Genomic DNA, 25160 nt, shown 5'->3' with positions numbered 1-25160 from the left:
TTCTTAAGGGGCAGAAGAACAGGAAAACAGTTGAGAGTGCTGACAATGGCATCAGGGGTGGGATTTCAGGAAGTGGCTTTAGTGAAATGAAATAGTTCCTTTTTATATTTCTACGTAAAAGGAACAGTTAGCATTATCCCATTTTTTTTCTAAACAAAATGGATCAGTTTGGCTACTATTTAAAAATTTTAACATAAGAAGCATGTTTAAATATTGATAGAAGGCGTATAATTTTTAGTGGAGATCATATATATGCCTATGAGTACACATAGAGTCAAGATAAAATGCTTAGGGCGTATAAGAGCAGATTTATTTAACTGTGGTATTACTTATACTATTAATATGATAAATGCAAAGCTAAATTTAACTCATTAAAGACACCAAGGAAACATGTAGGCTGATATTCATATATAAAGCAGTTGAGCTCTCAAGATTTGATGGAGAAAGGGAAATTCTGAAATTCAGGAAGTGAAGCACCTTCTGGAATGTTTATAACGTTTTGCTATTCTCTATTGTGGTCTGTGGTACCAGGCTCATTGCATTTCACCGTATTCACTAAATTTGAAGAGTTAACATAAAACAGGGGCTGGAGTGTCTTTTATCTTCATTAAACTTTGCACAGTTCACATTTCTAAAGGAAATACCAAATATGACAACAAACATCCACATTAATGTCTGTAAATTAATTTTACTCTGCTGCTAACTTAGCTTACGTTGTGAGCTTTCTAAATTCCTTTCCATAAATTTTACCATAAATAAATTACAATTCGCAGTACAAATTTGTAGTACAATTTGTAGTACAAATTACAATTTGTACAAATTTATCCTCTATTATTTGTGTGTGTGTTCAATTAAGGTAAACTCTAAAGTATGTTTTATCCTACTTTTCCAAAATCAATAAATAATGGAAAATATTAAATGGGAACTTTTCATTTATAGAAAATATATATTTAAAAGACGTGAAAAGGTCTTAAATTATAAGAAATTGATATTTAATTCTTTATAAATTATAATTTTAGAATCACATTGGAGATGAGTAAGTTCTCAATGGCAGAGGCAATTTTTAATAAAAATAGAGAATAATCTATGTATTTAAATTTTTCCATAAAAAGCTAAAACTTGGACATAAGTGACAAACTACACATTTAACATTATTTGGTATAAAAAGGGCATTAAGGACTGCAATTTTCTACCAAACAAAGTTTGTTAAGACTCCATACATGTTACCTATTTCTCCATCAATTAAACAACACAGTATCCTAAAGGAAAAGAAAAAAACTTGTGTGTGTTCAGTTTACAAAATGTTTACAAAATTCAGTTTACAAAATTTTTCACAAAAAAATCTCATTAGAGACTGACTGATGAGGATTTTAAATGACCAAAATGTATTTATCTTAAAAAATGACAAAACTAGCATTCTAGTAATAATACAATTTAATAGGGAAGTCACCCAGATCTTTGATAACTAAGTATCCTTAAATTCTTTTCCTCTATGTTAGAACTATTTTTATAAATGGTAGTCTTAATTATTTTTATATTATAAATAACACTGCTGTTTATGGTCTGATAGTATTACTAGAAGGTACCTTTTTCCAAATTAATGAAACACATTTGGGGTGATTACTCATGTTATGGAAACAGTCCATATCAAGATTTTCTGCAATGGTTCTTTAAACAAAAGCTTCTCGGGCTTCCCTGGTGGCGCAGTGGTTGAGAGTCCGCCTGCCGATGCAGGGGACGCAGTTTTGTGACCCGGTCCGGGAGGATCCCACATGCCACGGAGCGGCTGGACCCATAAGCCATGGCCGCTGAGCCTGCGCGTCCGGAGCCTATGCTCCGCAACGGGAGAGGCCACAACAGTGAGAGGCCCGCGTACCGCAAAAAAAAAAAAAAAAAAAAAAAAAAAAAAAAATTAAAAAAAGCTTCTCCAGTGCACTTATGGTCTAATATTGGATTTATATTTAGTCTGAGGAGTAAGTGATTGTATTTTGAGGTATCCATACTACATATATCCATATTTATTACTGTCAAAATATTACTGTCAAAAGTTGCTTCTTTAACAAAGAAAAACCACAGATAAAATCCTATGTGTTCTCGGGCTTCCCCGGTGGCACAGTGGTTAAGAATCCACCTGCCAATGCAGGGGACACGGGTTCGAGCCCTGGTCTGGGAAGATCCCACATGCCGCGGAGCAACTAAGCCCATGCGCCACAACTACTGAGCCTGCGCTCTAGAGCCCGCGAGCCACAACTACTGAGCCCGCGTGCTGCAAATACTGAAGCCTGCATGCCTAGAGCCCATGCTCTGCAACAAGAGAAGCCACTGCAATGAGAGGCCGGCGCACCACAATGAAGAGTGGCCCTAACTCGCTGCAACTGGAGACAGCCTGCGTGCAGCAACAAAGACCCAACGCAGCCAAAAATAAATAAAAATAAAATAAATTTATTAAAAAAAAATCCTGTGTGTTCTTGAAAAACAAGGTATTAGTATCTTGAAATCAAGGTGTTCCTATGTTCAAAATTTTATACTTCTGAACATGTAAAATGATATGGAATAAGACTAAAAAATTCTCTCTCCTAAATAGATATTATTTGAAAATTTCTGCTAAGAAATCCCTGTGAATGAAAAGTACATAATCCATTGTGCAAGTTTGTTGACAGAGAAAATCTTGCTTTTCTGAATTATCATAGAAGAAATGTTTAGGTCAATGTGCTTCTTAATTTTGACAGCTGCCTTATATTTAACTTTCCAAACACAGAATTGTATAACTCTTAAGCAAATTACTTTTCATGACATAAGTGGTTCTTTATCTTTGCCTTTAACATTTAATGTGATCTGAAATGTAATGCACTAGAATAAATAACCAATGAAGACTATTTTGGTGGCTTTCAAACCTCCAATTATGCAGGCCCCATCAAAATTTCTCTCTCTGGGAATTCCCTGGTGGTCCAGTGGTTAGGATTCTGTGCTTTCACTGCCGAGGGCGCAGGTTCAACCCCTGGTCGGGGAACTAAGATCCCGCAAGCCTCGCAGTGTGGCCACAAAAGAAAAAAAAATTTTCTCTCTCCACTGAGTGAACTGTGATTTCCACAGTTTTATCACATGTCTGTTTTCTTCACAGGTGTGCATTCTAGGTCACTGTCTCATAAACACTAATTGAATATTGTGCTTTCATTCCAGAAGCAACAAAATACCTCTCAGTGAGAAAGCACTTTTAAAAATTCATATCAAAAGTCACCTCTTAAGAACACGAGAGAGATTATACAACCAGACTGAACACTTGTTCCCTCCTGGGCTTCTTACCTTCGTTTTCTGTGTTGGCGGGCACGGAGTCGACCCCAAAAGGATGCCAGGGCTGGAGATCATCCAGGCTGAACTCTCCATTCACGGGAAGAAGCTCCACAGTGGTTTTGGTTTCAGTCAAAGATGGCATGAGAGCATCATTGCCATAACTGATCCTTGGTTCGCTGATCATGTTGGCCAAGACATCGTCCGAGTAGTTCTGCTCTTTCTGAAGCAGCTCATCTAAACAAAACAGAGCCATGTCTTTGGTGAATAACAGCAACCATCACAACAGAAGGAGCAGCAGCAGCTACCAACTGCTGTCTGCCAGGCACGAGTGTAACTACTTGACATGCATGATCTTATTTACAGCCACAAGGTGGGTACCATTATCGTCTCCATCCTACAGATGTGAAAACTGAGGCACACGGTAGGTAAGCCACTTACACAAAATCATAGCTAGCAATGCCCAAGGTGGGATTTGAGCCCAGGTAGAGTGGCTTAGGCCAAGGCTGATGCTCTGACCCGCTGCACCACTCCCCCCAGTGGTGAAAAACCTTGAGAGGTCAACGGCCATTCTGTCCTAGTCTGCTGTGATCACAGAGGAATGGGAGCATGCTTTGGCGGGGTGTTTGCAGTGGAGTGGCGGCAGTATGCAAGGTACAGTTTCTTTCAAGCTGAAGGACATATCCAGTGAGCCCCTAGTCTTTCCATGAACATGTGTTAAGGACAAGAAAAGCGTGATGGGACGCCTGCCTGCTCCATTCTTCAACAGTTCTCATTGTTTTGCCTTGAAAAAAAATCTGTCTTTCTCAAAGGCTCCCAGGTGCTGCACGATATATGTTCTGAGGCAACAAAAAGGCCAGTTTTGGCTTTGCAGACGTGAAGCTCTGCTCCAGCCTTCTCTTCTGTGGGATAAACAGCCCCGCCTGCCAACATTTCTCATGGCTCTCAAACCAAATATCCTGTCTTTCTCTGCTGCGTCTTGTTTGCATCTCGTTTCAAAAAATACTATCAGTTACCCCTTTTTAAAACTGACTAAACAAAATCAACTTTATGGAACATAATCAACCTATCTGAAGTTCTTGTAGACCAGTGAAAATTCCCAAATTACACATTTCATTATTGAAATGCATTTTTACTGGAAAAAAGAGCTGGGAACATAACTCTGTACTAAGTGCAACTGCAGTTTTAAAAACTGAGTATCACAGATCTGTGATTCTCTTATTATGTTGCCAAAGATTTACCAGGTTTTTCTGTGTGACGTATTTTTAACATTAGAGACATAAATAGCATGTGTGCTATCAACAATAACACTAATCAGAACTTTTCACTTTCTAATCATACCTCTGTCAAGAGTTTACTGTATTATATATTTCAAACCAATCACTGGTTAGTATTATTGATGTAGAAAATGAAAAAAGTAAAATCAGGATTTAAATTTGATTTGTAACATCTTACTATTATCCTTCACATTCTCTTCTAAATTCACAAAAAATTTATCTGAAAAATTAAAATTCTGTTCAAATATATCTATTAAAACAGTCTGACAGACTAGCATTAAAGTATGAGATTAATGTCCTTCTATGAAGTCAGTTTTATTGCAAGATATTTTAAATGATAAAATCTCAAGCAAATCGGTCCTCTTGAAGTCTAATTTGAGTTATAATATATATCTATTTGCTGGGGTACCATTCTAAAATTCAATATTTGATGCTTGCAATGACCTTTCCCATACAGATAAAAGGCCCACATTACATTTCTTCCAATTTTTTCATGTCTTACAGAGTCATAGGTAATGGCTAATAACTTAGCCAATGTCTACTTTAATAAATTAAATGGGTCTTTTATATAAATCTTATGCTTGTGACTGTTAAGTAGTTAAAATGTAAAGAGAGGATCTTCTGGAATAATTATTGGTGCTTACATGTTCATCTTGTGAGGGAATGAATAACCTTTGCCTGCAGGATCAGCTCCTGGCCCTACCTGGTGCCATGTTGTTCTTGGTGTCTTTGTGGCATTTACCATAACTTAACCTCTTCCTCCATCTGGAATTTTTTTCTCTTTGCCTTGTATACTCAGTACTGAGCTTATTTCCTGTGATTTCTCTGAGTAAATCTCTGCTCATTTTTTCTAATCTCTTCGCCTCTGTCATTTTCTTCTTGTATCTCTTTCCAGCTCTTTCTTCAGTTCTTCATTTGGAAATCCCATCCACTCTTGAAATGCTAAGGACCCCCTACTTTTGGTTGAATCTGAAATGTATTTCCCCGGCTCTGACTTCTCCCTCCCACTCTAGTGTACATATTTCTAACAGTTTGCTGGAACTATTAACTTAGATCTTCCATGAACTTAGTATGTACAAAACTGGGGGGCTTCCCTGGTGGCGCAGTGGTTGAGAGTCCGCCTGCCGATGCAGGGGACATGGGTTCGTGCCCCGGTGTGGGAGGATCCCACGTGCCGCGGAGCGGCTGGGCCCGTGAGCCATGGCCGCTGAGCCTGCGCGTCCGGAGCCTGTGCTCCCGCAACGGGAGAGGCCCCAACAGTGAGAGGCCCGCATACCGCAAAAAAACCCACAAACAAACAAACAAAAAAACCAAGCTCAAGGTTCTCCTCCTGCCTTCCCATTTTCTAATCATGGCAGAACTATTCTCCCAGCCACAGGCGTGAAACCTTCAGCACCATCTGTGACTCTATATTTTTGTGTCCCATACTTGAATTACTGACGGCTCCTTTTTAATTCCATTTTTGGATTCTCTCTTATTCATTTCTTACTCCTCTTTTCCATTACCCACCTCCCTTGAGCCATCATTACTTTTTGCCTGGATAATTGTGATAATTCTCTCCTCAGTGCTCTCCCTCCTCTAATTTTTATCCCTCTGTTTCCCAGATCTTTTCCTGATATTAAGGAATGGCTCCACCCTATTTCAATGGCTTCTTGGTTTCTAATAACTTAATCCCAAACTCCTCTGACAAATGTTAAAGGCCCTCTGGGATCTGGGCCCACCACATCTTTTTAGCCATGAGGCTCACAGCTCTTTGCTGTATACACCTGTGATATTGTGATTTACAATAAGAAATATTTATTTGGTCTTTATAGGCACAGAGGTACTAAAACCCTTGGAACTTCTTAGGTGATGTGACCTATAAAGGTGTCTTTTTACATTAATGAGGTGACTTCTGAAAAGCTCCTAGGTCACCTAAGGATGGGGGCTTGTCACCAGGGGAACTAACAACATGCTTAGAAGGTTAGAACTTCCAGCCTCACCCCCAATGGCCAATGATTTAATCAAACATGCCTATGTAATGAAGCCTCTGTAAAAACCCCAAAGAATAGGGTTCACATTATTTACAATAGCCAAAATATGGAAGCAACCTAAGTGTCCACCACAGGTGAATCGATAAAGAAGATGTGGTACATATACACACAATGGAGTATTACTCAGCCATAAAAAAGAATGAAATTTTGCCATTGGCAACAACATGGATGGACCTATAGAGTATTATGCTTAGAGAAATAAGTCAGACAGAGAAAAGACAAATACTGTATAATATCACTTATATGAGGAATCTGAAAAATACAACAAACTAGTGAATATAACAAAAAAGAAACAGACTCACAGATAAAGAGAACAAACTGGTTACCAGTGGGGAGGGGGAGGGACAAGATATGGATAGGGGTTTAAGAGGTACAAACTACTATGTTTAGAATAAATAAGCTACAAGGATATATTGTACAGCACAGGGAATATAGCCCACATTTTATAATAACTATAAATGGAGTATAAGCTTTCAAAATTGTGAATCACTATGGTGTACACCTGAAACTTATATAATATTATAAACAAGTATACCTCAATAAAAAAAGGGAAGAAAAAAATTAAGTGAATTTAGCAAGGCTGCGGAATACATGGTCAATATAAAAACTAAGCTGTATTATATACTCACAACAATTAGAAAGCAAACATTTAAAAAATATGCTATGTAAAAAAAAGAATAGGGTTAGGAGAGCTTCAGCATTGGTGAACACGCGATGTGGAGATGTGGGAGCGTGCTGGGCTGGGAGGGGGCAGGAGAGCTCTGAGCTCCTTCCCACATACTCTGCCCTAACCTTCTCTTGTTCCTGAGTTAAATCCTTTTTAAATAAACCTGCTAGTTTATTAAAAATCCAGTAAGTAAAACATTTATCTGTGTTCTGTGAGCCATTCTAGGAAGTTAATAGAACCTAAGGAGGAGGTGGCTGGAGTCTCTGATTCACAGATGGCCATCAGAAGGCCAGGTGACAGCCAGGACTCGAGACTGGCTGTGGAGGGGAGTGGGGTGGGCAGTCTTGTGGGACTAAGCCCTTGCTTGACCTGTGGACTCTGACGCTACCTTCCAGGTAGTAGTATCAGGATTGGGTTGAACTGTAGGACACTCAGCTAACGCTGGAGAATCACTTGTTGGTGTGGGGAGAACTCCACACATTGGAATTGGTGTCAGAATCATAATACCACATCTGAACGGTCTGGAATACTCTCAGATGGGACCATGCATTCCCCTCAGCACACCTTTGCTCTCTGTTCCTGCTACCTGGGAAGCCCATCTCTGCTTATATAAACTATAATGAACTCTTCAGGGCCCAGCTCCAATGCCCCCTCTTCTACAGCTCTCCTCCCAATAACTTTATGAGGCAGGCATCATTACCTTTACAGAACATGAATCTGAGGCCGGGAGAGGTGAATGGATTCTTCAAGATTCCATGGTCAGTAAGCATCAGTGCTGAAACCCAAGTCCTGGGCTACATAACACCAACCTCCCTGATTTAACCCCTACCTATCCAGGGTCACTCTAATTCTCATCACTGGACTGTTCATTTACAGAGTAGATGGAGAAACCAGGCATTATAAGCATGACTTCCTTAATGTCTTCCACATTTACCTTGTAAGCTGACTTAAACACCATGAGCCCTATGGAATGGTTACTGCTTTTGTCCCCTCAAATAGGCATTTCCCAGGCATGGGAGCTGGGGGGAGTCCTGTACCCATCTCAGCCATGGCAGTAAAAAAGATAGTGTAGGGAACTGTCACACTGGAGAATCTTACATCTGTGCTTCATAAAATAGGCACGGCATTTTAGATTGCAGCAAATCATGGTGTGCCCCCTTTTCTCTTTTACACTGTTGGCAGGAAATTTCCTCCAAATGGCTGCTAAAATGTAGAGCCCCATGGTGGTTAATTTTCCTGGTTTATTATATTCATTTTCAGAAAATGAAAGAACAAAACATTCAACAAACATTACATTTTTGGCAGACTGAGAAGCACTTAAGCTTTAAAAAAACTTTTGGTACCAAAGCAGAAATCCACTTTCCTATCTCTCTTTAACATAGGAGATTTAGAAACAACCACCTTTGGTCATCTCACTTGGAACAATGAGGTCAGTGTTGGGTTTAAGGGAAGAAAAGAGGGTGGAAATGATGGATTACTGTTAGCTGGAGTAGGATTCAATTTTCTGACCATAAAATGTCTAAGATGGCAACCTACTTCTTGACATTATTAAGGGCTCAGGATTTTACCAACTGTTAACACAATTGGCACCAGGCAATTTCTCTTATGATAAAAAAAAAATTCAAAGCCAAATATCATTTCATTGTTCATTCTGAGTGGGACTTAATCTTTGAATTTTGTGGCCAGACTAACTACACAGAAACCACACTTCTACTATGTCGGTGGCCCCGATGGATTTTTATCTGAATTAATTTAATATTTTATTACAATGCTTTGATGGCATATATTGGGATGTCAAAGCTTTTAAGCATCTACATTTGCCAACTGCTGTATTAAACTAAAAGGCACATTCCCCCCAAGACTCTTTATTTTCTTAAAGGCTAACTGATACTGCCCAAAATTGCAGCGGTTACCTCTGTAGTTAAATATCTTCTGTAATACCCAAGCATATGAGCCTTGCAGTTAAAAGTGGAAATACTTAACTGAATTCAATGGTGGTAATATTTAAACTACAGTGTAAACAATAAAAAGATGTTTAATTTCAAATATTAAACATGAAATGAACCCCACTGTATGTTGCCCTCTTAAAAATGTTTCGAGGATGTATATCAAGCATACTTATAGTAAATAAGAGAAAGAAAACGAAACGCCTCACCACTTCGCTATCATTGAAAATATTTAAAATATTTTAAAGAAAGCAACATCAGGGCTTCCCTGGTGGCACAGGGGTTAAAAATCCGCCTGCCAATGCAGGGGACACAGGTTCGAGCCCTGGTCCGGGAAGATCCCACATGCCGCGGAGCAACTAAGCCCGTGCCCCACAACTACTGAGGCTGCGCTCTAGAGCATGTGAGCCACAACTACTGAAGCCTGCGCACCTACAGCCTGTGCTCCGCAACAAGAGAAGCCACTGCAGTGAGAAACCCGTGCATCGCCCCAACTAGAGAAAGCCTGCACACGGCAAGGAAGACCCAACGTGGCCCCCCCAAATAAATAAATAAATAAATAAATTTTTTTTTAAAAAAAGAAAGCAACATCAAAAGAGATCCCCCAGTGGTGATTTCAACTTCAAATGACTAACATATTTTGTTTTTGTAGAAGCAATAGACTTCCATGATAATTCATTTTGAGAGAAATGGCCTCATAAAGGACTATGAATGGGAAACAGATGAATCCTAGATAATTCACCTAATGCTCTTCTTTTAATTATTAATCCACTAGGCAAACTCCTTCTAAAAGTTTAACTGCCATATTTTAGGTTTCAAGAAAATGAAGTTTATAAACATTAAATCAGTTCTTCTACAAGCTTCAGTTGTAATTACTGAACTACCTTTTCCATCCTTTAAACACATTTGGGGTGGGTGGGAAATGTCCTTCACATAGAGGAGGTCCAACCTCAGTCTTTTCCCTTGTGAAATACGGCTATTAAAGGTCTGATCTGGAGACCAGTGAACATGCTCAGGCTTGCTGGTTTTTCTACTGTATAGAACTGACCCTGCCTCGCTATCTTCATTTTTCCCCAATCTTCTGATTCTTCTGGTTCCTAGTGGAAAAATACACATTTATCTGCAGCCTCTTCCCCAAATGGAAATTTTCTATCAACCTTGTCTAACAGAAGAGTCTCACATGATCAATTCTTATATTTTAACAAATGATTACTTATGCATTTAAAAGGACTGAGGATTACACCTCTATACAATGCATCCCTCCACCATGCCACCCCTGCAACTGCCACAGCTGCACTGGACGTATTTATAAAAGGGATGTAATTTTTTCCCCATCAAGAAGCTCTACTATAAATCTGCTGTCATCCATTCTAGGCATTTTGCCCACACCAGGACGATGAGATCAGATTTAATTTTCCAATCACAGTCTGTGCATGTCTGATACATGGCTTAGCATATAACTGCCACGCTGTTCACTATACTTAACATCACCATGGCCTCTGAAACTCCCTAAGCCTTGGTTCCTCATCCATAAAATTAGGAAGTTGGATGGATGGTCTTTGTAGTTTCTTCACTTTGAATCCTGTTATCTATAATCTTGCTGTGTGGGCATCCCCTGAGAGCTTGTCGAAACGCATAATCTCGGGTTCCACCCAGAGCTAGGGAAATAATCTGCACGTTTAACATGATCCCCAGGCAATTTTTAAAAAACTGAAGTACAGTTGATGTACAATATTATATAAGTTACAGGTGTACAATATAGTGATTCACAATTTTTAAAGGTTATACTCCATTTATAGTTATTATAAAATATTGGCTATATGCCCTGTGTTGTACAATATATCCTTGCAGCTTATTTTATACATATTACCTCTTAATCCCCTACCCCTATATTGCCCCTCCCCACTTCCCTCTCCCCACAGGTAACCACTAGTTTGTTCTCTGTATCTGTGAGTCTGCTTCTTTTTTGTTATATTCATTCGTTTGCTGTATGTTTTAGATTCCACATATAAGTGATATCATACAGTATTTGTCTTTCTCTATCTGACTTATTTCACTTAGCATAATACATCTGATCCCAGGCGAGTCTTAAGCACATTACAGTCTGACCACTGCCACGAGGTCTACAAAGGCATCAGTACAAAATGGCCTGTTATCCCCTTCCTACAAGACAAGCCTCAAAACAAAAACAAGGTGTGAAAGGTGAGTGTGGCCAAGAAACAATATTGCCAGAAGAAACCTTGCTGCAAAACACCTCAAAGGCATGTTCATAAACCCAACCCACCCTATGGCCTTGAAGCTGTCATTCACGATAACATTTTTCTGAACCAGGAAGCCACAGGAAAGGAAAGACTAGTTATGAATTTCCTTTGTTTTGCCAGACTATTTGTCAGGCAGGAAATTACATAGGAGCCAGAGCAGGAAAGTGTTCAGGAAACAAACAGGTCATTGTTATTCAGACCCTGAGCAAAAGAATGTACTTTAAAAAGTAGAGGGCACCAGAGGACATACTTCACTGCTGTGCTCTCCCCTATAAAGACTGAATTTACGTCTTAAGCATGGACTGACTTATAGTTCAATGGAGCAGAAGTTGTTTGAAATGCTGATTTGGGGGAGAACCTATGTGGTCTTCAAGTGATTACTGCACACGGCTGGGATGTTTCGATCAGCGTGTGACTGGTGCAACAGCAATACTGTGATGGAATTGTGTCATGCTATGACATCTTGATAGCATGAGATCAGTGGCACCAATGACGCCTTCCATGCCTGTGGCCTTTACATAGCTGTTAGCTCATTTGATACCCACATCAACCTTCATAATGGGATTACTACCCTCAATGACAGTTGAGCAAACTGTGACACCAACCTTTAGAAATACATGTAAAGTTATCGGTAACTGAACTGGGATCTGAACACAAGTATCCCGATTCCTAGTGCAACCTTCTCACTATTCCATTGAAAAAAAAAACATTTTATGGAGGACGTGGCTATTTCACTTTGATTAGTAACAAATATTATAAAAATACATCCACATCTATCATCACAAGCATCCTGTTTTGCATACATTATTTCTGATCGATTTGGAAAGTGATGAATGTAATGATATCTTTTTTACATGTGAAGAAACCAAGGTAATCAAAGAGCCGGCGTCCAAGGTCACAGAGTTTCTTGATGGTGGGGCAGAGCTGAAAGGCCAGGTGTTCCCAGCTACACAGCCATGCACTGCTCCCTTCTCTAAGTGAGGCTTACCTGTCACTCCTGTTTTGATGGTCCACCCTCAGCAGCAGTTTCTCCTCTCACCCATCTCCCACTTCTTTAGATTTCCCTTTCTCTGGTAGACTGGTATAAATATGATGGCCACATGAACTGTCATTACGTTTCACCGATTGAGTCAAATTTAAGATATTTAGACTGCTTTGGATTTTGAGCGATTTCAATTTACAAGGCTGCCATATTTTCCAACATGAGGAAAAAATGAGATATAGTATCACAAAGCAAAACTGTTCCACAAATCTAGTTTTTATTTTGACCTCCCAGAAAACTGGGTCAGTCCTCTTATTTTTAGCTACACTATCAACCCTGAAAATCTCTCACGGTCTCAAAATTCAGACTCCACGTCTGAATCTGGGTTTATTTTTCTTTAGTAGTTTCTTGGACAGAGATTTTAAATGGAGCACGCTTTGTCCACTTATGGCAACAAACTACCCCTGAAGGTGATACAAACATGGCTACACGTTACTTGTGAGAACAGTCCTTGTTGCAAGTGACATTCTCCTGAAGCATCGCTTGTCTCGCTTAAAATGGAGCATACAGAAGAAGTTCCTTTTCAAGACAAATTTCGTTTTGACTTTCAAACAACGCAGATCAAACAACTTAGACCTACCAATGGCCATCAGAAATCAAGATAAAAGTCAGTCAGGCTCCCTGGTTTCTAAAAACAGAGTAGAGTTCCTACTTTATGTTTACTTGTGGAACTTGAGCCAATGACCTGATCTTATTTCCAACCACAGTAGGAGTCTTGGTCCCGCCTGGGTAGTCAGGAGCCTAAGCAATCCTGAGGGGAAAACTCTTCTAAAGTTTAAGGTAAAAACCAAGTTTACATATTACAGAAAGAATCTCAAAGTATGCTGTGTTGAGGGCATAATTCACATATATAAATGTGCCCTAGGTTTGAAGAAACAACACATAGTGAAGAATTTCGGTGTAAAGGGCTGATCTGTAGCACCGGCTTTAGCCTGTATGTGTATGGATGTTTTCCTCTGGTTAATACATATAGTGAAAATGCATATATGTCCATGAATGTAAGCAGATGCAGACTAAATGTCCTCTGCAAACTAAATTAAAATAAATGTGATTTTTATGTCTATATCCCTTAAACAAAAGTCAATGATTTCTTATGGCCTTCAACCTAGCAAGACAGTTGTCTCTTCACATGTTAGAGGAAAAACTGGCTGTCTTGGGGTAGTTGAGAGATGTATACTTTTATGGCTAAGCTCAAGGAGTTTCAAAGTTAATTATGATTATGTAGAATTTTCTCTTCAAAATTGTCTTTAAGAGCCTAACCCCTGCAGCATCACTTCACTGTGATTCCTCCTACATAAAAATGTAGTTTGCTGCTAATTATGAGTCATATACATTCAGTGCAAAGAAAACAAAAGAAACAAAAATTCACTTGCCATCCCACCAAAAATAATTTTTAACATAGTTTTATCCTTTACGGAATCAATTATTTCATCTCGTCCCCTCATCACTTTATTATCTAGTTGTTACGACTGTGGTCAAGGAGACAGAATTTTGTGAGATTACTGAAGAAGGCCCCTGGAATTGGAGTTATCAGATTTGAGGACACAGAGAGACGCAATCACAAGAATCCGTATTTCTCCAGTGCCATTCCAGAGTATGTATTTCTTTGTTCTCTGGTAGGTTGTTCTGCATAGTTCGTACAGTTTATTGTTTGTTTCTTTGTACTTGTAAGTTCTCCGCTATACAGTAAATTGGAAACATGAAATAAAACCTGAGGTTTGCTCTATCTGGGTCAGTATCACATTTCATTTTTTAAAAATTGCTCATGCTTTTAGTGAGCACAAGAAAGGATAATGTGGAAGATTATTTTAAAAAAGGACTCAAATGACTGTTTAACTGCTCTTGCATACATTTTTATAAATGCAAAGTCATTCTGGCAGCTGTATACAATCTGAGCACATACTCCCCTGGAACCTTCGCTGTGGATGCTGGGGCATTCTGGGCACCAACCCACAATATCCCCCCTTTTGCTCCACCTCAGCTCTAAGCCAACTAAGAGAGAGCAGCTGGAGATCAAAACATCACCTTTACTTCTGATAAAGGCCAGGCCCTCACCAGCCCACAGGATGCGAGTCACATATAGGGCACACGGCTTGTCAAGCTCTGTGCAGACTGCATTTCAGCTCCACCCTGTACCCCCAGCTGCACGTGACAAGGGAGGGAGTCTGAGTGATGCCCCTACCACTGTGTCCTGTCCAACCTGCGCACTGTAAGCAGTGGTCCTGTCTGATTGGCACCTTCTCCCAAACTCGTGAGAGAAATCTTTCTTACCTGGGTAAGAGACACCCTATGGGCAACAGTGCCCCTCTCAACAGCTAGTAATCATTCTCTGCTATGCTATGAAAACAGTGCACACTAATTGATTCATATCTGATAAATGCCTAATCGACAGAACTCTATACAGGCATACAATAAAGGCAATACTTCGCTTTACTGTGCTTTGCATTTTTTTACGGACTGAAGGTTTCTGGCAACCCTGTGTCAAGCAAGTCTATTGGTGCCATTTTCCCAACAGCATTTGCTCACTTTTTGTCTCTGGATCACATTTTGGTAATTGTTGCAATATTTCAAACTTTTTCATTATTATTATATTTGGATGGTGATCTATGATCAGTGTTTTTTGTTTTTTTTGTGGTACGCGGGCCTCTCACTGCTGCGGCCTCTCCCGTCGCGGAGCACAGGCTCCGAATGCGCAGGCTCAGCGGCCATGACTCACGGGCTGAGCCGCTCCGCGGCATGTGGGATCTTCCCGGACCGGGGCATGAACCTGCGTCCCCTGCATCGGCAGGCGGACCCTCAACCACTGCGCCACCAGGGAAGCCCGATCAGTGATTTTTGATGTTACCAATGCAAGAAGATTACAGATCGATAAAGGCTAAGATGATGGTTAGCATTTTAAGCAATAAGGTATTTTCTAGCTGAAGTAAGTACGTTGTTTTTTAGACACAGTGCTGTTGCATACAAAAGACTACAGCATAGTTTGAACATAACTTTGACATGCACTTGGGAAACCAAAAAATTCACATGACTAGCTTTATTGAGATATTTGCCTTATTCTGGTGGTCGGGAACCGAGTTTGCAATTATCTCTTAGGTATGCCCGTATTTTGAAGGATGTAAGGTATCGGTTACCAAGGCTGGCTAGTTCATGGTAGAAAGTAACATTTTCAACATCCATACATAGGTGATTTCACTCAAGGAGCCTAAGATTTATGCTGGTAAGTACAAGGCGTGCAGGCAGGGGTGGATAAGGTCAGCGCGAATCACAAGCGAGGATGCTCCTGTTCCTGTAGACAGCGTATCATGTTTGTATGCGTGGCAGTGCACCTGAAAGGTTTATTTATGCAGGTTGAAAAGAACCACATCAGCCCTCTATGCTCTTCTGCACACTGGCCTATGTTTGTTTTCTTTAATACAAAATGGTTCTGCAGTGAACGTTTTTAGAACAGCAATGGTCCTTTCTCTTCTGCAGTAGTGGACTCACGGGATCCCTTAACAATATAGGGGGAACCAAGCCTGGCGATGGAAAGTGCTTGGCATCTGAAGCTTGGCGATGGATGGAAAGTGTCTGTCTTTGGGGAAGCATTAATAGAGCAGATGTGGAGAGGGTGAAAGGACTCACTTTAAGAAAATTAATCTGGAGTCAAGAAAATTAGAATCATTTTATTATTAATTAATGAGCTCATTCATTCATTCACCTGTTCAGCAATCCTACGTCTTCCAGGCCAGGGCAGGAAATAACTGCCTGGAAATAACTAAGGCAGTTAGATGGGCATAAAAGTAATTCCTATACAAATGCTATGGTAAGGGGTATAGACAGAGCGAGAAAGAAACAAACTGGGACTTTGGGGTGGGGGAGATAGTGATATTACAGCTTCGCTAAGGAAGACAGGCTACTGTTCTAGTATTTACAAGTGCATGGATCAAGGCACAGAGGATGGGCTGCCCAAGAGCTGGGACTCTTCTGGTTCCTGGGACACAAGGGAGGTGAAAAGGGAAGCAGCTTAGACAGAAGCTAGGGGCTTTACATTTGTGGGATACACACAGGGCAAAGGAATATACTGACCTGCACGAAGAGTAGGCCATTAGCAAAAGCCAGACTATGGTTATTCCATGGGTTGAGTGGCCCGCAGTTCAGTAATACATAAATTATAAAGAAAAGAAAAGGATAGAGGGGAAACCTGAGGATTATAAAATCCTAAAGAGACATGTCAACATTAAAAAAAAAAGGGGAAGAAGATAGTGGGCAAGGATGTACACTAGTGATAAAAACTGAAAGATGTTTAAGGAAGTGATACAAAGAACAACAGTGTTACTTTGGAAGTAGTGGGAGGTGCACCAGGGAGGTTGTGACTGGGATAGGGTGGAGGTGCTATTGGGTGGCTGGTAATATTTTTATTCTTGACCTCAGTTTTGTCCATCAAAAGGGCAAATATGGGGGGAGAAAGAAGGTTCTATTTAGACACGTTGAGTTTGTGATATTCCAACACATCATGGTAGAGAGGTCTGGAGCCCCTGGAAATATGGGCCTGAAGAGCTTATGGAAAGACTGAAACAGGCCCACTGGGAAGCACTGGGATGAAAATGGGAGTTTTCCCATTTTCCCAGGTATTTTAGTAAAAAAGCCCACATTAGATTCTCCCAGAGGGATTTATCATACGTTGAATTCTGCTAGATAATGAACAGTTCCATCCACAGTGAAGTGTTGCATCCTCACTAAAAATTCTTTACAGTGTTGAACTGCTGTGCTTAACAATAACATCAGATTGGTGGTTACTGTTAAGAACGACATGGAGCAAAGTATTTTGCATCCAGAAAGCGTCACAGTTCTTCCCCTCACCCCCTCTTAAATCCAATCATTTCAGTATGAGCACCCATGAGATGATGAAAAAAAAAAACAACAACCTTATTTTTTTTATTCTGCAAAGAACACGTGAAAAAACTGTGTAGGAGATAAAAAATAAAGTAGACCCAACCCTTTTGCTAATTTACCTTTGAATATGCTCTCCCTTCAGACAATGATGAAATGAAATGGGGGTGCTGTTATTGAGGCCAGCCAGCTCTGCTTCAAGTTCCCTGTAAGCCACGAACCCTGGTGCCAGAGGTGTGTTCCACTGAACATGGTGGAAAATTACCCCAGATGACCACTTCCTCACCAAGAATGGATAACCCATTTTGCTGCCTGAGACAACTGTTTCCACGATATACTCCTTGCTGCCTTGTAACAGGGATCTTGCCCTAGTCTTTCCTTCTAAACGGTTTCTAATCTCCGCACTTTCTAATCTCAGCACTAGACCTCGTCCAAGCCCCTCATGCTTTTCCTGTTGAAAACTTATATGGAATTCTAGTAATTTCCCTTCTTCAAAAAAGTTGCTTAAAAATGTTATTTTCATCTCAGCAGAGTCCTCCTCCACCCTGCTCTGAAAAAGTCTCAACTCAGAAATAAAAAAACAAAAAACAGACTCCATCTTAAATTATGATATACTATATAAAGAGTTATCAGTTTGGTCTCAGATTTCTATTCTTTCCCCTTTTACACAATCAGATTAAAAATATAACTAGCTTTCTCTGAATATACAGTATCAAAACATGATCATCTTCAATAATATGTAAATAACTAACCTCAAAATTTAGAGCCCTCTACACTAATTACCACAGGGCTCCAACAACCTTTTGTGTGTGTGTTTGTGATATAAGCAGTCTTTATTCGAACATACTATAAGCTTCAACAACAAATTAAAAAATGATTCACCTTATGGTGCATTTATCCATGTCTTTTCATCTTCCAAGTGTAGTAAACATTAATTAACCTTGGCTAATTAAAACAGTCATGGTTTACAAATTTACTCATTAATCAGCCTCGAGCAAATGCAAAGGATTTAAAGCCTTTCACAATTCGAACCAGTTAAATATGGAAATTATTTTTTTTTAAGTGAAGAGGTCATAAAAAAACATGCAGTCCTTTGACTTAAATTTGAGAGTGTTTTGGAAAGAAACTTGGACAATTTTTTGGATTTGTAGAAGTCAAAGGAAATTAAAAATAAAACTGCCTGGGACTTCCCTGGCAGTCCGGTGGTTAAGACTCTGCGCTTCCACTGTAGGGGGCGTGGGTTCCATCGCTGGTTGGGGAACTAAGATCCCCCATGCCCGTGCGGTGTGGCCAAAAAATATATAAAAAATCAAAAAAACCCTGCCTGGTATGGGTTGAATTGTGTTCCCCCTCCAAAATATACCGATGTCCTAACCGCCAGTGCCTCTGAATATCACCTTATTTGGAAATGGGATCTCTGCAGATGTAATCAAGTAAAGATGAGATCATACTAGAATAAGGCCCTCAGTCCCAGATGGACCCTACAGGAGGCAGGTGGGCTCTTGGTCATATTGAAAACGACACACAGGCAGAGGTTGGAGTGATGTACCTACAAGCCAAAGAAACGTCAGTGATTGTCAGCCACAGCAGAGGCAAGAAAATGGAATGAAACAGATACTCCCCTAGGCTCTTCAGAGGGAGCATGACCCTGTGGACACGCTCATTTTAGACTTTTAACCTCCAGAATGGTGAAAGCATAAATTTCTATTGTTTTAGGCCATCCAGTTTATGGCCATTTGTTCTGGCAGTCCTAGGAAACTATTACACTACCCGTATAAGAGAATATTAACCATCTGCTAATGAGATAGCCATTTCTGACTATAAATAAATATGCAAGAGTAGAATGTAGATTTTTAGTGGGCCCTTTATTCAAGGCTGGGATAAGTGGATTGGAGAGGAGTGAAGAGCTCTATAATCTAATAGTCTAATTTGGCGCCATCAGTGCAGAGATGTTTTCCCTCTGAACACCAGAAAGTGCTTCAATGGAGACCAAAAGGTTTCTCTGTTTCAGCTCTCAGCATCTCTATTCCCTTCTACAGGGAAACCATCCACTTCCTTTTCTGGACCCTCACTGGCTGCACGGGAATTCTGGGTACCAGTGTCAACACAAGCTCAGCAAGGCAGTGGAAGGGCCTCAGTTTCAAAAACCTCGTAAACACAGAGGTTATGTTATGTTCTTTCTAAGAAGCTGGAAGCTGAATTGTCCTTGGCAGCACAACGCATGGCAAATGCCTGGCAGGTTTCAGGTTTTATTAACTCTAGGGTGATGAAAGCATAACCCTCTCTCATGCCAGAACTGAGTCTGCATATGCCAATATGACGTAGGTCATATCTCCATTCAGCAGCTAAATGGAGTGATGCTCAAATAGCTGGAGTCATCTATAACATTCAGCATATCAATTTTAACTTAGAGTCCATTCAACAAGCTGGATCTTAATGAAACTTCTCCAGGGGCCTAAAGTTTTACTTTTATTCTTGTATGAAATATGGATGATTGGAATAGAATATTTTACAGAATGAATGTTTACTACAACTAGGTTATTTGTGACTTTTGGCTCAAGACATGAGAAAAGATGGCTACCAATACCTGGTTGTGGATTTATCCTGCTCTACTTTGTTATCCTATCTGGTCTGTCCTTATGCCTCAACACTGGGAATGCTTGGCTTTCGTCACTTAGAGATGAAGAGAAGAATATGGAGAAATTAGTAAAAGAACATTTAAAAATCCATCAAATCAATCCATGTCAAGTGTATGCTTTTTATATATCAAAGAGGTCTGTACTTGAAGTTCACAAAGAGAGAGTAGAAGGCTGCTGACATGAAAACTGGTTTCAGTGACTTAGGGTAGAGAAGCAGGAAAAATGTCTTTCATGGCCTCCCTTGACTTTCTGAGGATGAAAGAACCCACATGCACTAAATAGATGATGGTTGCGGAATACTGAAGACAGGGTACACTGGATCTATACAAAAACATGGTGTAGCCAACTATTATGGACTGGATTGTATCCCCCCTGCTTCCCCAAATTCATATGTTAAAGCCTTAAGCCCTAATGTGACTGTATTTGGAGACAGGAGCTTTAAGGAGGTAATTAAGGTAAAATGAGGTCATAGGGTGGAGCCCTATTTCAACAGGCCTGGAAGATCTCTCTCACTTGTGTACAGAGAAAACGCCACGTGAGGACCCAGCAAGAAAGCAGTTATCTGCAAGCTAAGGAGAGAGGCGTCAGGAGAAACCAAACTTGCTGAGACTTTGATCTTGGACTTCCAGTTTCCAGAACTGTGAGAAAAAAAAAATTCTGTTGCTTAAGCCACCCAATCTGTGGTATTTTATTATGGCAGCCTGAGTTGACTAGAATGCCCCCCTAGTCATACCCAGATCAAAGGAAGATCAGTCAGAACAGCTTTTTCAAAGAGATTTTGCTGCTTTCTTCTTCTTCTTTTTTTGGAAAGGTAATGGCTGAAGATGAGAAAAGGAGTGTGAATTACCAGTGGGTCACCAGGGATGAGCAGTGAATTTTATGTCCTGCCCCTTTCATAAAAGTGACAAGGAAGTGATTTCTTCCAAATGTGACACAGTCCAAGGTTGGAAAGTATACTTGACCTTTGGGGCTTTTCATTTTCTGTACTTTTTCTGGCCATTTGCCAAGAAAGTTCTCAAGTGCTAGCTGCTCTGCTACCTGCCTTCACTACAGGCAGAGGGAAAATTCCAAAGGACGACTTCCTCACACATCTGGGACATTTCCAGTTACGTGGTCTACTTGCTTTGGGGGAAAAAAATAGATGGTGTATGATTTTTATGCCAAGTCTCCACAGGAGATACTTTAAGTAGCAAAGGAATATAATTTGCATTCCTGTATTATCAAAGAAATACATACACTGCTGCTTAACAGAATGAGATGCTCTTAGGTCTGGCACCTGAAGTTGGTACCCAGCGTGCCTTGTCTTGGTAATTTTTTTTTGTCAATTCGCTATGGAGACACACACTTCCTGAGCTAATGTTAGGCTCTCTGACAATCCTCCAAGATTAAGCTTTTACCGTTTGTCATTTACAATGCTGACAACTCCAGGTGTATTTTGTCAATTTTCCCTTTTATCCTTTATTAAAATAATATCACTTTCGATTTGAAGAGAGCCTAAATCAGTAGTTTCTTTGAGTAAAATGTCAGTATCAATAATAGAAAGTGAAGAATCTAAAGAGGGAAGAAAAGATTCTGGTAGGTAGAGTAGTAAATTCACAATTTCTGAAAGCAATAAAAGAGCAAATGGGGGGTTTCCCTGGTGGCGCAATGGTTGAGAGTCCGCCTGACGATGCAGGGGACGCGGGTTCGTGTCCCGGTCCGGGAAGATCCCACATGCCGCGGAGCGGCTGGGCCCGTGAGCGGCTGGGCCCGTGAGCCATGGCCACTGAGCCTGCGCGTCCGGAGCCTGTGCTCCGCAACGGGAGAGGCCACAGCAGTGAGAGGCTCGCATACCGCAAAAAAAAAAAAAAAAAAAAAAAAAAAAGCAAATGGGGAAAACATTAAGAGAGACAGCATTTGCTGACTGAAGCCTGCCCTATTCTTGTTCATTTCTTTTAGACATAGTTAATCAAAGTTAATAAGCTGTTTATGCCAATCCCTTTTCATAGCTAATAAGAAGTCTTAACGTGGATAAAGAAAACAGCCACCAACCCTGTCACAACTAAATAAATTCTCAATGAATTTGAACTTCAAGGTTAATAATGCTCTTCACTTTAATATTTTAGATAGTCACTGCTTTGGAAATAAGCACCACTAGAAATCCACATGGCTAATTTTCAATGACAGCAACTGCTATTCTTCGATGTTTAAGACCAACAGAAACATAATCTAAGCCTGTAAGAATCCTTGTATTTTTGGTACTTCATATAAACATGAGTTTTAAAACTTTTGAATATTTAAGAATCACCTGGGTAGGGTAAGGAAAATGAAGATCTTTGTAAATCAGAGGTGGAGCCCAGAGATCTGCATTTTTAACAAGAATGCCCCAAAATTATTGGGCATCACTTGGCCCCAAGAGCACATGGCTTCCAGAATAACAACTTCCACAGGGAGTGCACTGGATGAGTTCTCAGGTGCTTTTCACACCCAAGGACTTACAGCAACCAAACCAGCAAATGCCAGATACTTTCCTCTGTCCATGGCAGATGTACAAAGGTGCAGAAATCACACAGGGCAGTGAAGGAAGCCTAAGCTATGAGCTGTTGAGTCAATACACTCATCACACTAGCCTGCTCTGTTGGTGTGGACCCATCTCTTTATTTTACATCAAAGAGATCTAGAAAGCAAGCAAGGTCTCTCTCATACATTCATACAATATTTGACTTACTGGACAGGAAATTAGGCCTTTTTTTGACTTTGTTTCAGTAACTCTGCAGACAGTCTCAACTTAATTCCTCTCTTATACTCAAAAGAGGTACTTCAGGTATAAGAAAACTTCTCCATCAAGATGGAAAGAAGGAACTGAAGTGTTGAAAATTGGTTTTCTGCCAAAAGGAAGGCAAGAGAAATAAAGCAGAGACTTAGCCTATAAACTTGAAATCCATTCCGGCAAGGCCTGAGTACTAGATTAAAAATGTACTTCCCCCAGACCTCATCTATTCCTACTTTTCTTGAAACAGCTTCTGTTTTCTGTTTTCCTCATGGTAACTGCCATTGCCAACAGCAATCTGGAAACTGTTCTGATTAATTCTTAGCAGAAAACCGAGAGGCTATTCCTGTAATTATTATTATTATCCTCAAAACACTTAAATTTGGTTGGTTTGCTTCAAGTGTTCATTCTCAGTATTAAAAAAAATTGCCAAGAACTTGTTTTGACAGATGACAACACCCTAAAAAACAGGAGGAGGGAAGCAATAGTGCTTTAGGAAGTATTTCCGTTCTTTTTTTACAGAATAGCATAGAAATTGAGATCTCTAGGGTTACAGTAGACTATAAAACCTTGGAAGAAAAAAAACAGAGATGGTCTAACACTTTCACTGATCATTTAGACTCGGGACTTAAAACCATTTCCACCTAAGTTTCTTGAAATGCTACATTTCCAGCCAACATCACGTATTGCAACTTCCCTACAATTTTAGGGGCACGGAACACCAAACTGAGAGAAATATAAACTGAAGAGGAGTCAGTTTATAAATATAAACTGAAACGGGAGCCAAGTCTGCTGCATGTCATTTGTCCTTTCTTTATAGTTATTTTAAAGGCAGTGATGCTTATCAAAAAATATAAATAGTCCTGAGGGGTTTCAAGTGACAGTAGAAATGTCCCTCTCTTCTCCACAGGATATCCGGAGGGATATGGTGTCAAATTAGAGAAGACTGTACGTTTTAATTTATTAGGGAGAGGCAACCAGTTCCATAAAAAGATTGTACCCATCTAATGATCAATAGCTTATGAAGTTCCTTTTCACTTGCTCCCGTTATGACAGGGTATGACAGGTTTAAAAAATTACCAATTTGATAATTTAAAAAAATTATGTTTTGATTTTTAGTATTTAATCATGAGAAGTGTATCTTTTCATCTAAGACTATTCAGCAATTATGTATCTTTTTCTATAAATGGAGCTGTTATATTTATGAATTAAATATATTAACTTCATTTAGGTTTTCACCTTAAATACTTCTTGTGGTATATGGTTTTTTATCATGTGGATTTAGGACATAACAGTATGGGTAAATCTAAATGGCTTATTGGTGGGCTAGAATAGATCCTCACCTGTTTACTAACTTTTTGTAAGTTGAATACACTCTAAATCAGTAATTCTCAAAGTTCTGCATGCATCACAGTCACCTGGACAGCTTGTTAAAAGCTAGACTGCGAATTCCTCAACCCAGCATTGCTGATTCAGAAAGTCTGGGGTGGGACCAGAGAATGTGAATTTCTAGCAAGTCCCCAGGGGACGCTGATGCTGGTGATCCAAGAATCACAAATCTTCTAACTGAAGAATTCCTTGAAGACACGTATTTGTAATACTGGCTTGTACCTAGTAATTTGTTTCAGGAGAAACGAATGCACAAGAAATTTGATTCACACCCTCAAAGAGATTATAATTAGTACAGGATAATTAGTTGACATGTACACATCAAAACAACAGCACACACATGTAATATATAATGATCATTATAATGATCAGAGTACAGATGCTTCGTGTTAATTAAAGAATTAAAGGGAGAGGTGACACGAGAGTTTGGGATTTGGAAGCTCAAAAAGATCTCAATAGGCCAAAACTGGGCAGGGGTATTGCAGGCAGATGGAGCAGAATATGTAAATATATCCAGGGCTGTGGACGTAAGATCAGCCTTCTTGGAAGGTTAGGCTCATGAAGGAGAATAAGGGGAACAACTATTTGCTTTGCCTGTCCAGGGTTATTTTATTATTATTTAAAAAAATTGAAGCGTAGTTGATTTACAATGTTACGTTAGTTTCAGGTGTACAGCACAGTGATTCATATATATATATATATATATATATATTCTTTTTCAGATTCTTTTCCCACTATTTGCTTTGCTGTTCAGGGTTATTTTGAGAATCAAATGAGTCTTAAACAAAAAAGAGAAGAAAAGAGAGCACCTACCAAGCACCGGTGCGGTACCACGGACACCTAAGGAGACAGGAGAAACCCCCAGGGACCGGGTAGGAAGTGGGGCGAGTGAAGGGGGAGGAGAAGTGGAGGCGGGACGGGACTGGTGTCCCTGAGGGGCAGTTGGGAGAAGGGAAGGGATCCCACGTCCGAGGTGGAAACTGGGGGACCATTGGGAGGG

At 40.0% G+C, this 25160-nt stretch overlaps 1 protein-coding gene across 6 annotated transcripts in view; it reads right to left on the bottom strand.

The window, feature by feature from the left end:
- APP (amyloid beta precursor protein) overlaps window positions 1-25160 on the bottom strand; it is a 272613-nt gene that overhangs the window by 24630 nt on the left and 222823 nt on the right. For all 6 annotated transcript variants that reach the window (XM_030880953.3, XM_030880952.3, XM_030880955.2 and 3 more), the window contains one exon: window positions 3304-3525. In XM_030880953.3, coding sequence (XP_030736813.1) covers window positions 3304-3525 — 222 coding nt within the window. The remainder of the gene's footprint in view (window positions 1-3303; window positions 3526-25160) is intronic.

The sequence above is a fragment of the Globicephala melas genome, chromosome 4 (assembly GCF_963455315.2).
Source record: "Globicephala melas chromosome 4, mGloMel1.2, whole genome shotgun sequence".
In the NCBI taxonomy this organism is placed as follows: Eukaryota; Metazoa; Chordata; class Mammalia; order Artiodactyla; family Delphinidae; genus Globicephala; species Globicephala melas.
The sequence above is the reverse complement of the archived record's forward strand: the minus strand, read 5'-3'. Positions and strand labels throughout refer to the sequence as shown.